The following is a 12,883-nucleotide window of genomic DNA, read 5'->3' as shown; positions in this document are numbered from 1 at the left end:
CGATTCACCAAAAGGGAAACAAAGAAGATTGTTCTAAATATAGGTGTATAAATGTTACCAGTACAATGAGCCGTCTCTATGGGAAAGTTCTCAGAAACTTTATAGAGGAAGAGTACAGTGCTCTGGAAATTGAAGAACAAGCTGGTTTTCGAGCCGGCCGCTCTTCTCTGGACCACATATGAAAAGAAAAAAAGAAAAGATAGTCGCCAGGAACAGAGAGACGTATCTTATGTTTGTCAAAAGCTATGGCAAGTATTGGAGAGGTCCCGAATTAATGTCACGTTAATAGCTGCGGTCAGACAACTATACGACCATTCTACATCTAAGATTGAAAAACGAAATCTCAGACAGCTTTCCAGTTACGAAGGGCTTAAGGCAAGGCTGTTGTCTCTCTCCCACACTATTTAAAATCTATCTGAACGAAGCTTTGAGGCGATGGAGAAGATCATGTAGTGGGATGGGGACGGGACCTTATGCCCGTTGCACTTTGCAGATGATCAGTTTGTTATCGCACAAGACAAAGAGGAGTTAGAGTATATGAAATGAAAGCTATTAAAAGAGTACGAAGAATGAAGGCTGTCGGTAAACCGTTCCAAAACCAAATATCTATGTATTGGAGACGACAGAGATGACCTTCACCCACAAGAAAACGAAATGATAAGCTGCTGTACTGAATATTCATACCTGGGGACAAAAATTGATAACGGAGGTCGTACAGAGAAAGAAATAGAGGACCGAATTATGGAAGGGAAAAAGGTGATAGGCTCGATCCTGTGGTGCAAATGTATCTCTCGAGAAAAGAAGAAGCACTTCTTATACCACTCAATATTCAAAAGTATAGTGCTGTACGGATGTGAAACCTGGCAATTAACAACAAACTTAGAGCGCAGGCTACTATCTTTCGAAATGGACTTTTGGCGTAGATCAGCAGGAAGGTCGAGATTGGAAAAAATAACGAATGACAAAATTAGGGAAATTATGAAGGTAGACACTACTATAGTAGAAGAGATCCAACGTAGACAACTAATATGGTATGGACATGCGGAGAGGATGGAAGATGCTAGAATACCTAAGCAGATCCTCAAATGGACGCCGACAGAAAAGAGGAAGACCCAGGACGACATGGACCGGAGGAATAGAGGAAGCTATGTCGGAACGAAACCTGCAACCAGGGGACTGGGAAGACAAAAGAGTCTGGAGACCGGAAAGGGCAAGACGCTATGAAACCGGCTGTCACGTTAAGGGTTGGTTGAGGGGGAAGAATACACAGGATTCCACAGGTAACCCACTTTTATTAAGTTATAGGGCAGAAGGAACACGGAGGGCGACGCTTTAACGGGGATGAATGAACCCTAGACTTAGGTCCGAGGGCATTCACCGAGCCGGTAAAGACGTGAAGAACCTAGCAAAGGGAGGTAAGTAGGAACGGCAACTTAAGCTGCTCGCCCACACTATTTCCTTTGCTAGGGCTGATCTAGGGTGTGGCACTTGGTCACCTACTGCTCCACGTTACGTTACACAATAGGCATACCCAGACTAACCCAGAGATCAGTCAGTGACCTCCCTCTGGGGAGACCCCAGAGTTCGGTAATCTGTACGTGCTTTTGGTGCAGTATTTATACCCACATCATGACCCCAATTCGCCAATCTTGCTGACACAAACATTGTACTGGGGGAGACCGGGGCAACTTAGGGTAACGGCACCTAGTGTAATCTTTATGTTACAATACCTATAGGCATACTTCCCAGTGTATTGGATTAAATACTTTTGGGATAATTCCCTATGAAACAGCGAGGTACTTAGGTTTGTCCAATCCAAGTCTCACGTAGCTCTGCAACGATATCAGCTAGCAATGGAGAAGGTGAATGGAAATTCACCAGTGTAGTGGAAGGATCTTTGAAAGAGTTATTAAAAAATAAAACGGAAATGACCAATAAAATTCTAAGTTTATCTCACTCCATAGGCATTTCTGGCGGAAAAGATGATCCGAACAATATATGCTGGCCTTTAACCATATGTAATGAAACGTAAAGGTTGAAATGCGAATGATCTCGGTTAATATTGATTTAATTCAAAAGTATTTGTGTTCTACAGGTGTGATTTCCGATATTTTTATTCACTTGTATAATTTTTGTGCATTTTGTCTTCTTTGAGAAAAACCACAATATATTGTATTAAATTATTTGTATTATATTGTGTAATGTAGCATCTGTTTTCATAACAATAAACAAACTTTATTTTTCTTTCTGAGCATTGTAATAATTTTGCTGTAAAGTCGGACTTGGGGGACCATCCTAGAAATGAGAAGCATCACCGGTGAAAGTCATTCGCTTTAAATCGCACATTTTGAGTGATTAAATAAAACTCTCTCTCTGTCCAATAACTTTTTTTACTGCAGAATAACCAATTAACGGCTGCAATCTGTATATTTATATCTATTGACAAACATTTACCAGTTTGTTTCAGCTCATTACCCACTCATTTATCCGTTTTCTATTGACGGTTCGATTGTTGTGAAAGATCGACCGTTTCCTCTTTGCGACTTATTTACAAAACTTTTTAAAAATAAACTTAGGCGACAGACTCGATCCTATAGGGGTCCCGACGCCACCAGACATCCTAAAAATAACGTCGGGAATTCCTTTGCCGACATGTTAGACGATTTTATTATCAGCTCATGGCGCTGTGTCCCCCCCGCAAACTTTTACCATTAACTTGTACTCTACATTGAATTTTTTTGTATTAATTTAGACTAGCAAACCGTCGTACTTTAAGGCAAGTTTAGGTTAAGCGTAATTCAGACTGTAATTTGAAAACCACTTATTGCACCTCTGTTTTTAGTCTCAGCTTACCATTGGAGACTGGGGAAAATGTTAATCCAAGTTAGAGTGGAATCGAAAACTACTTGACAAACTTGTCAATTTGGTCAGCAGTTTTTGAATCCTCTCGATTTGGAGTTTCTGATCATGAACACATGCATGAAACTCTTTACCGGCATTGTGAAGGAAATACTTGAAACACAAATAACAAACAGGGAAGAACAACAAGGCTTCAGACGAAGCAGATCCACGAGCGACGTCATATTCATTATCAAACAACTAAAAGAAAAATCAATCGAATTTAATACACCAGCATATGTCTGGTTCATCAATTTGACCAAGGCATTTGATAGGGTTTGCCTCTCCGACATCATAAATATACTGATAGCAAAAGAAACGCCAGATACCATAGCAAGAGCAGTCCGCAGTCTTAATATGAACAACATAACTAAAGTAAAGGCAGGAGACACTTATACGGAAGAGATACCGACACCAGGAGGCATCAGACAAGGTGACAGCCTTAGCCCATTTCTGTTCAATCTGTTAATGGACAGAATTATAGAGGAAGTATCATCATTAAATATGGGATACCGAATGGGACAGAATAAAAGAATCAGCATGGTATGCTACGCCGATGATGCAGTTATTTTCGCGGAAACGGACGATCTACAGAGGCAACTACACCAATTCTGCCAGGTCAGCCAAACGATGAATATGACCATATCTATAGAAAAAACGAAAAGCATTTCCTTTGCTAAAGATCCCGTAAGATGTAAGCTGGTGGTTCAGAACAAAATCATCGAGCAAGTCTCACAATTCAAATATCTGGGTATAGATCTGTCGAGTTATCAAAACCCAGTAAAGGACCTAAGAAGCCAGATCAACAAAGCGTCTGCCATGTCGGGCTGCTTAAGGCAGATAATATGGGTGAACAAATAAATGCAAAAGAATAGTCAGTCAGATCAGGATCTATATGACTTGTATCAGGCAAATCATGTCATACGGATTAGAAACCAGAGAAGAATGAAAAAGCTCAGGGTGTCTATTTTTGAAACAAGGGAAGGAAGTTATCAAGAGAAAGATATACAGAATGTGACAGGAACTTGCCATTATCAAGTCTTCTGTCACGTTCTATCAGCACTTCTCTTGAGAATCCTGTTCCTTGCTTTCAAGAATTAGCACCCAGGACTATATTGGGAAAAACAAGAATAGACCGAATTAGGAACACTGACATTAGGGAACAATGTGGGGTGCTAGACATCGTAAGATGGGGGAGACAAAGAAAAAGATATTGGTACGTTCACGTGAGAAGAATGGAAGAGGGAAGACTGCCACGTATCGCACTTGAAGGGAAACCAATAGGGAAAAGAGCACCCGGAAGGCCACCTAAGAGATGGAAGAACAGGTGGCAGTCCACTTCCCAGGAACAGATCCAGAGAAACCTGCAAAACTAACAGATCGCGAGATCTTAAAAATGCATAAGAAGAAGACTAGTAAATATTCCTTATCTGGTGCTTTCCTACAAAAATCTTCAATTTGGTTCCTGTGTATGTGCTTTCTTCTATTTATAAGAGTTCCATACTTCAAAATATACCTCCACCTACCACACCTCAGTTCATTGTTTTCTCAGTGCATATTTTGTTGTTATCATTGAAGAAGCAGCAAACCGTTCCTCCACGTTGAAAAAATAGAATAAATGCTTCTTTTACTGTGCTTACCCCTTTTTTTCTTCAGTTTAGGTCAAATTCCACCAATTTCTTTCTTCTCGTATACACTTTTGCTTTTTTCTGGTAGCAAACATAATGGTGCTTTATGAGATTTTTTCTGAATTTCAGCGAAAATAAAAGGATACTCATCATTATCACTAATTTTGTGATAATGCCGATTGTGTAAACTGTTTGGATTGCTTGCTGATCATTACCTAGTTGACCACGGATTTATGTAAAACATAGCTTGTTACAAAAAATTCTTTGTTTTGGAATGGAAAGAAACAAAAATTCATCTTTTCATCAATTCCATCTACCGGTCGATCGCAGAAGTGTGTATTGATTTTACCATTGCTGCCGGATGGGCACTGGCAGATATCTTTACCTGTTTACTGGTATACGATTTCATTGAATACATTTCAGATATTATTTATGGGGCATCGCTCAGATGGCGCTAGATGTTCTACTCAAAGAAAAAGTATGGTATATTTCAATTATCCACACAAGTACAGGGTGTCTCAGTATAATTTACTAGATGATTATTAGTTTCTATGCGGAAAGTCAAACTAATATAGAAATAACGTTACAATGTAGTCGAATGATAAATGTTTTGAATGTGAGAGACAAATAAGCAAACGACAGGTAAACAAAATATTTACGTGTCATATTACTTTGTTACGTTTGATTTCCCCGCATACAGCATATATAATCTAGTAATTATTGTTTTTAAGATAATTTATTGACTTTCTTCCATATAAGGTCATACAGTTTTCGACACTTGATTACTCTCACCAAATTATTGTGTTAACTTTAATAATAATGTTAAACAAATCCTATTAACCTGCATCAAACACTAGAGTAAAGGATTTAATATTTAATAATAATGGGAGGTAAAATAACAAAAAAGTCCATAGACATTAATACACCATCGACGTAAACTAAAAATCATACTAGTTTAAGCTTCTTCAATCCAATATCACTGAATCTGTGCTTAAAACGTTGTGTTCACCAAGGATCGTAAGAAGAACTACAATAATCTACTGTAATCGTGCCTATAAGGAATCCTGTCCGATGAGGATGGTTCAGACAGATGCCACAACCAATACATGCTGGTGCCCTGAACTGGAACACCCCAGACAGCGAGAACGACTTTTAACAAGGCAAAAACTCAACGAAGACAACCTCAGAGAGTTTAAAAAGGTGTGTAGATAAAAGCAAAGAGAAGCCTATTGTGAGGCAGTCGAACCTTCCCACAAGTTTCTAGGCTATACAGAAGACCCTCTCAAATGACCACCATAAGAGTATATACAACCTACAAGATTCTTATGGAAACTCACTTCCCATGTTCTGTTTTTCCTGAAACGACAAACTGGACGGAAGTACTAACATCATCCTGACAATACGACTGGCAATCTGCTAGTGCAGCAATTGATGAGGACAAAATAAGGTGGGCCAAATCCGGCTTTTCCCCCTTCAAGTCACCAGAACCTGACGGCATAAGACCAGCCCTACTTCAATGGGGAATGGATATCCTTATGCCTCACCTGGTTCCTCTTTAGCTTCGAGGTATATTCCCAGGAAGTGAAGATAAGTACAAGTGGTATTTATACTCAAACCAGGTAGGATGGACTACACCTTACCAAAAGCATTCCGACTAATTAGTCTCACATTGTTCTTCTTAAAAACAATGGAGAGGCTATGTGAGCGGTATATAAGAGATGAAGTCCTAGTTCACAACCCACTTTACCCAAATCAGCATGTATATACTCTGGGAAGGTCCACTGATTCGACCCTCCACCAAGTGATTGGCAGAATCTAAAGATCATTGGACAATAAAGAATCCACCTTTCCAACAATTAACCAGCAACTTAATTCCAGGATAGTACGGTACGTAATAGGAGAATGAAGACTGAAGATGCTCTCTAGTAGAGCAATAAGTATCAATGTAGAAGACATCAGAGTGAGAAGACTGGTTATGAAGGGATGTTCACAAGGAGGAGTCTTATCACCCCTTCTTTGGAACGTAGTCCTGGATACCTTCAACAATAATGGATTCTACACAATTACATACGCAGATGACATAGTTATGTTGTAGATCAGTAAATTTGTGAACACACTGTGCGAATAAAATAGAACCATGGTGTAAGGAACATTCACTGCCGATCGATCCCAAGAAGACCTGAGATGGTCCTTTTCACCAGGAAAAGAAGTTTATCCGGCTTAAAACCTCCCGAAATCTTCAATATCAAACTAAACTTCTCTGAAGAGGTGAAATACCTTGGTATTACCGTCGACAGAAAGCTAACATGGAACTCTCACCTTCAAAGCAGAGCAAAAAGAGTATATGTGGCTTATAAGTCGGAGGACAGTGGCACATGGTTCTTTTTACCTTGTGTAAGAACCTGGATCTACTTTGCAATAATAAGACATATGTTAACGTACGGAGCCATTGCTTGGGGATCGAAGGTTCTACAAGCAACGGCCATCCGAGTAAAGGTAATCGCATTGCCGCTGGACTAAAAATTTTAGGACCCAGTGAACTAGACGAACGTTACATCCAGGCAAATCGAAGTTTGCAGTCTTGCCAGGATCATCTTGGACGACCCTGGGAAGCTGACGCCGAAGAAATATTTGGCGATTACCAGGAAAAACCTACGTTTAACAGTAGGATTTCTGACTGGCCACTGTCAACTAAAGAGACAATTTCATACTATGGGGCTAGTGGATACCTCGATGCAGGATGTGTGAACAAGAAGATGAAACTGAGTGTCCAGAAATCTCGTTAATATGAGACTGTGTGAAGAAGATGTCTCCTGGTGACTTGTCTTCCTTCCTGGAAAGGACAGGATGGACGATGACCTAGGAGGACAACTCCTCGGAAGGATGTACAATGGGCCACATGAGGCCTAAGTGCTATGAGCCTACACTCACTCACACACAGATACTGTAATCTTTTCTTTCCGTCCTTGATACGCAAATAACTATTTAATGAATTTAAAAATGTCTTAACACTACAATTGTTGGATTAGTCTGTCTGCAGGACACTACATACAAAAGTATTAAATTTATTAACAAACGTTTCGTTTCAATGCAGTAATTAAGTTGTTACATAAAATTGTAACTTTCAAATTACTTTGTATTCGATTTCGCAAACACTGTTTTGTTATGTAGGTCCTATATAAACTTTAATTTCAGGTTCGTAAGATGGATTTTCGAAGAAGCCTTGATTTTGATTCCATCATATTGGACTGCAATAATTTATCTACATCAAGCGAGGAGATCATGTGGTCTGATGATGAAACAATCGTAGCTGAGCAAGAGCAAATTTGGAATGAAGGTAAGTGTGGTTATTAGCAAAAAATGAAAAATAACAAATATTTTCGCAAATAACATGGTAATGGATTTATGCCGAGTTATTGAACAGGTCCAATGATTGTAGAATAAGACCATGGGCTTAGTTTGCTTCTTACCAGTACTTTATTGAAAACAGGGCAAAATTGGATAAGATTTTTTGATTTGTGTGACACACTGATGTCGAAACGTCTATGAACTTAATTATTTATTTAATTGAGCCGAGTGAAAAAATTATGTTTCATGTATTTACTTGTCGATTGATACCCACAGAAATAAGCTTTTTAACTAGTTTTTTGATTGATTTGACCGCTAAATGACATCAAATATGAACAAAGTATTCTGTCACATTTTCATGTTTTGTTTGACCCTAAGCCACTGCCTTATTTAACTAAAAAAGTATAAAGTTTTATATGTCGATGGACAGCCATTGAAATAGGCTACTACTGTAATTTTACTTTGCACTATGCATTTCCTTTGTTACTACATAAATAACTCTTTTATTCAGCTTATTGACTCTGTACGAAGGCGTAGAAGGGCCACAAACATTTTTTTCCTTAAATTCCCCGGAATTTAGGTAAATTTCGACTTTGAACTCAGAAATTAACTAAATTGCGAATTCGAACTCGGAAATTAGTTAAATTGACTTCAAACTCGGAATTTAGTTGCAATGTTGTCAAACTGACAAATTCTACTATTTTAGATCTACTAATTAAGATCAAAGAGTGTTTGCAATGTTGCCAAACTGACTAGTTTTACTAATTTGATTTGAAGAGTATATGCAATGTTATCAAACTGACAAAGAGTGTTTCCAATCTGTCCAAACTCACAATTTCAACTAATTTCTTTAAAGTGTGTTTGCTTGCAATGTTGCCAAAGTTAACAAATTTTACTAATATGTTTCGAAGAATGTTTGCAATGTTGCCAAACTGAAAAATGTTGTCTAATTTGGTTTGAAGAGCTTTTGCAATGTGATAATGTAAATTCTGAGTTCGAAGTCAGAATTTAACTAAATTCCGAGTTCAAAGTCGGAATTTAACTAAATTCCTAGTTCAAAGTCAGAATTTAACTAAATTCAGAGTTTGAAGTCGGAATTTAGTTAATTTTCGAGTTTGAAATCATAATTTAATTAATTTCCGAGTTTGAAGTCGAAATTTAACTAATTTCCGAGTTCAAAGTCGGAATTTATTTAATTTCCGAGTTCGAAGTCGGAATTTAGTTAATTTCCGAGTTTGAAGTCAGAATTTAGTTAATTTTCGAGTTTGAAATCAGAATTTATTTAATTTCCGAGTTCAAAGTCGGAATTTAGTTAATTTCCGAGTTTGAAGTCAGAATTTAGTTAATTTTCGAGTTTGAAATCAGAATTTAATTAATTTCCGAGTTTGAAGTCGAAATTTAACTAATTTCCGAGTTCAAAGTCGGAATTTATTTAATTTCCGAGTTCGAAGTCGGAATTTAGTTAATTTCCGAGTTTGAAGTCAGAATTTAGTTAATTTTCGAGTTTGAAATCGAAATTTAACTAATTTCCGAGTTCAAAGTCGGAATTTAGTTAATTTCCGAGTTCGAAGTCGGAATTTAGTTAATTTCCGAGTTTGAAGTCAGAATTTAGTTAATTTTCGAGTTTGAAATCAGAATTTAATTAATTTCTGAGTTTGAAATCGAAATTTAACTAATTTCCGAGTTCAAAGTCGGAGTTTAGTTAATTTCCGAGTTTGAAGTCGGAATTTAGTTAATTTCCGAGTTTGAAGTCAGAATTTAGTTAATTTTCGGTTTGAAATCAGAATTTAATTAATTTCCGAGTTTGAAGTCGAAATTTAACTAATTTCCGAGTTCAAAGTCGGAATTTAGTTAATTTCCGAGTTCGAAGTCGGAATTTAGTTAATTTCCGAGTTTGAAGTCAGAATTTAGTTAATTTTCGAGTTTGAAATCAGAATTTAATTAATTTCCGAGTTTGAAGTCGAAATTTAACTAATTTCCGAGTTCAAAGTCAGAATTTAACTAAATTCAGAGTTTGAAGTCGGAATTTAACTAATTTCCGAGTTCAAAGTCGGAATTTAGTTAATTTCCGAGTTTGAAGTCAGAATTTAGTTAATTTTCGAGTTTGAAATCAGAATTTAATTAATTTCCGAGTTTGAAGTCGAAATTTAACTAATTTCCGAGTTCAAAGTCGGAATTTAGTTAATTTCCGAGTTCGAAGTCGGAATTTAGTTAATTTCCGAGTTTGAAGTCGAAATTTAAGAAAAATAACGTCTGTGGCCCTTCTACGCCTTCGTAACTCTGTAAAGTTGTAACTAACCTATTGAAATAACGCTAAAAGTTGGTTGAAGATTAAATTTTACAGAAATGTTACTCATGTTGTAACCATTTTGTTAATTCTATGAAAATCCATAAATTTTGCTCATACAAAAGAACTTTATGAGTCAATTAAAACTATAGAGAATTAAATCAAATACATAAAAATAAATGGTGCTCGAAATGGGGATCGGTAAAGACTTTACGTTTTTCGATCGCGATGCTTGGCCTACGTGTAGAAAAATATATAAAACACAGTGTTCGTTCTTTGTTTCTGTCGATAAAACTACGGCAGTATTAACGCAGACATTACTGTTTAAGCGACGATGCTCCTAGAGTGATATGGAACAAAGATGCAAGATTTCCGCTCCGAAATTCGAGCAACTTTTTAGTCCTATCTTTTAACCCAAATTACGACTTTAATTTTTAACTTATTTGCGTGATTTTTTTTTTATTAAATAGCTGAAGGTTTAGGGAATGTGCGAAAGTTATTTGTGTCACCAAAAGAGTTTTGCAGGTAGGAAAAATAGTGACTTGAAAATTATGGTAATTTTAGCATTTTGTTAAAATGCTTCTAAATATTTTAATTGACGTACTATTAAAATTATATTGACTTTCGCACATTCTAGGAAGTGTCTTCTTTCATATGCCGTTTAAAAAACAGCAATAATTAGCCTAGTTTTTTTTTAATTTGCGTTAAAAGATTGTCATAAAATGCATTGAATCTCCCATAAGACGTTTTGCTTTACCGATGCCCTTAAGTACACGAATTTTCAGCTTCTAACTGACAGAGTTATTGCACGAACATGTTTAATCTATTGGATTACAACCAAGAACTATTTGGGAGCATTCCTTAGACTGATGAGTCAACATTTAGTAGCGTCGAGATGCCAAATAGAAGAAATGGTCAAAATGGAAAATCTCATATTATTGTTTTTTTCATTAAAAAAATAATTATTTTCCTAACAAGTGCGGAAAGCGATATTTTTTCGTGCAGTGCAGTCGAGTGTGGAAAAGGTGCTTTCCGCAAATGTTAGAAGTAAAATTTTTTCTATCAGCTTCAACACTAGGAGCTCCTTCAAGCTCAAAATCAGGTTTTTATTACACCAATTTAAAAATAATACATATTTTATTATAAAGTTTTGAATAATCACATTGGGAAGGTTCTTTCATCTGATTTCCCAATTATAACGTGGGACACCCATTACTTTTGAGGTATTTCTTTAGCAAAATAAAACACCCAATTCAATAGAGTATAGATTTATTTTGTTTGGGATTGCACTTTTGCAGACTTTCCCTACGAGATTCTTTTTTAATTTAAATTCCACGGTCAGTTAGCATATTCAACGCATTATTAAAAGACCAGTTAATGTCGGGTGACAATTCCTCGGGGCATAATTTATGTCGAGTTATGGGTATATAACCGGCGTCATTTATTTCTCGGACGTCAGCAAGGAAAAAAATATATATCGCCGAAGAAATAACTTAAATTTGTCCGCAATTATCTGCCGTTGCAGCTCTGAACGTAGCAGAAGATCAAACGTAATAAATATTGTAAATTGGCAGAAGCGAGTGCTTTTTCTTCGCTAATTATTCATCTCGATCAAATTTGTTTGTGGGTCGTGCGAGTCAGTTCAATAAAATCGTTCTGTAATTGTTGCCGATTGTAATAAATAATTTTTGAAAAATTTCTACCATTTTTTTTTTTGGTTCGAATATGTAAAGCTGCATTTGCATTTCCTGTATGCCACATTCTTATACCAAATTGAACGAATAAGAAATGAGCAGTGAAATTAAAGTTGACGTTCATATTTCTACGCTTGGTTAGCTTAGAGATTTCGAAAAAGAATTAAATTATCACCAATTAAAAGAAACAGGAACTAAAATCAATCACCTCCTATATATCTCGAAAATAGTACCAGTATAGTATACCACCTCCATGGACCCCTTAACAACTCGCAATGGCCAGCGTGTTAGGGTAAACTGGTATCCCCGAAGTGGATCGGGCTACCACAGGAAACGAACGCTGCAAATTATCACTTACAATGTCAGAACCCTATCGACAACATGTAAACTTCAGGAATTGGAGGAAGAGGTCAAGTTTTTAAGATGAGACATACTGGGAATCAGTGAGCATAAAAGAACTGATACTTCAATCAGATCACCTACTATATCATGTGGGTACAGACAATATAAACCAGTGGGCTTCCTAATACACAAATCACATGTGCCCGATGTCTTACAGATCCAAAGCGTAAGTCCCAGAGTAGGTATACATTAAAAAATATACAAACCTATGCCCCCACCTCGACACAAAAGGATGAAGATACTGTAAGCTTCTACGACGACATCAACACAGCTTTGCGGCAGACACCTTCCCATTACACTTTGATTATGGGAGATTTTAACGCCAAATTAGGCCACAAACAAGACAACAGTGGAACATCACTGGGAAGTCATGGGTTGGGGACTATAAATGATAGAGAACAAGTATTGCTTGACTTCCCACAACAAAACAACTTTTATGCAATGAAACGCTTTTTCAAAAAGGACCCCCCAGAGACAATGGACTTGGGCTAGCCCAGACGGAGTTACAAAAAACCAAATCGATCTGATAATTTCAAACATGAAAAACATAGTGCAAGACGTAACTGACCATCGAGACCCTGAATCCGGCCATTAGAAGATGAGAAGCAATGCTGAGCTTGCCTAAA

The 12,883-nt window shown here is 37.0% G+C and overlaps 1 protein-coding gene across 1 annotated transcript in view; it reads left to right on the top strand.

Moving 5' to 3' along the window:
- The window catches only part of rols (zinc-RING finger and ankyrin repeat domain-containing protein rolling pebbles), a 216,060-nt gene that overhangs the window by 25,947 nt on the left and 177,230 nt on the right, over nucleotides 1-12,883 (top strand). Inside the window, 1 exon segment of the mRNA XM_081980743.1 lies at nucleotides 7,722-7,863. Within this exon segment, the coding sequence (XP_081836869.1) occupies nucleotides 7,731-7,863 (133 nt within the window). The 5' untranslated portion in view covers nucleotides 7,722-7,730.

The sequence above is a fragment of the Ips typographus genome, linkage group LG5 (genome assembly GCF_016097725.1).
Source record: "Ips typographus isolate SLU linkage group LG5, UJ_Ityp_2.0, whole genome shotgun sequence".
Taxonomy (NCBI): Eukaryota; Metazoa; Arthropoda; class Insecta; order Coleoptera; family Curculionidae; genus Ips; species Ips typographus.
The sequence above is the reverse complement of the archived record's forward strand: the minus strand, read 5'-3'. Positions and strand labels throughout refer to the sequence as shown.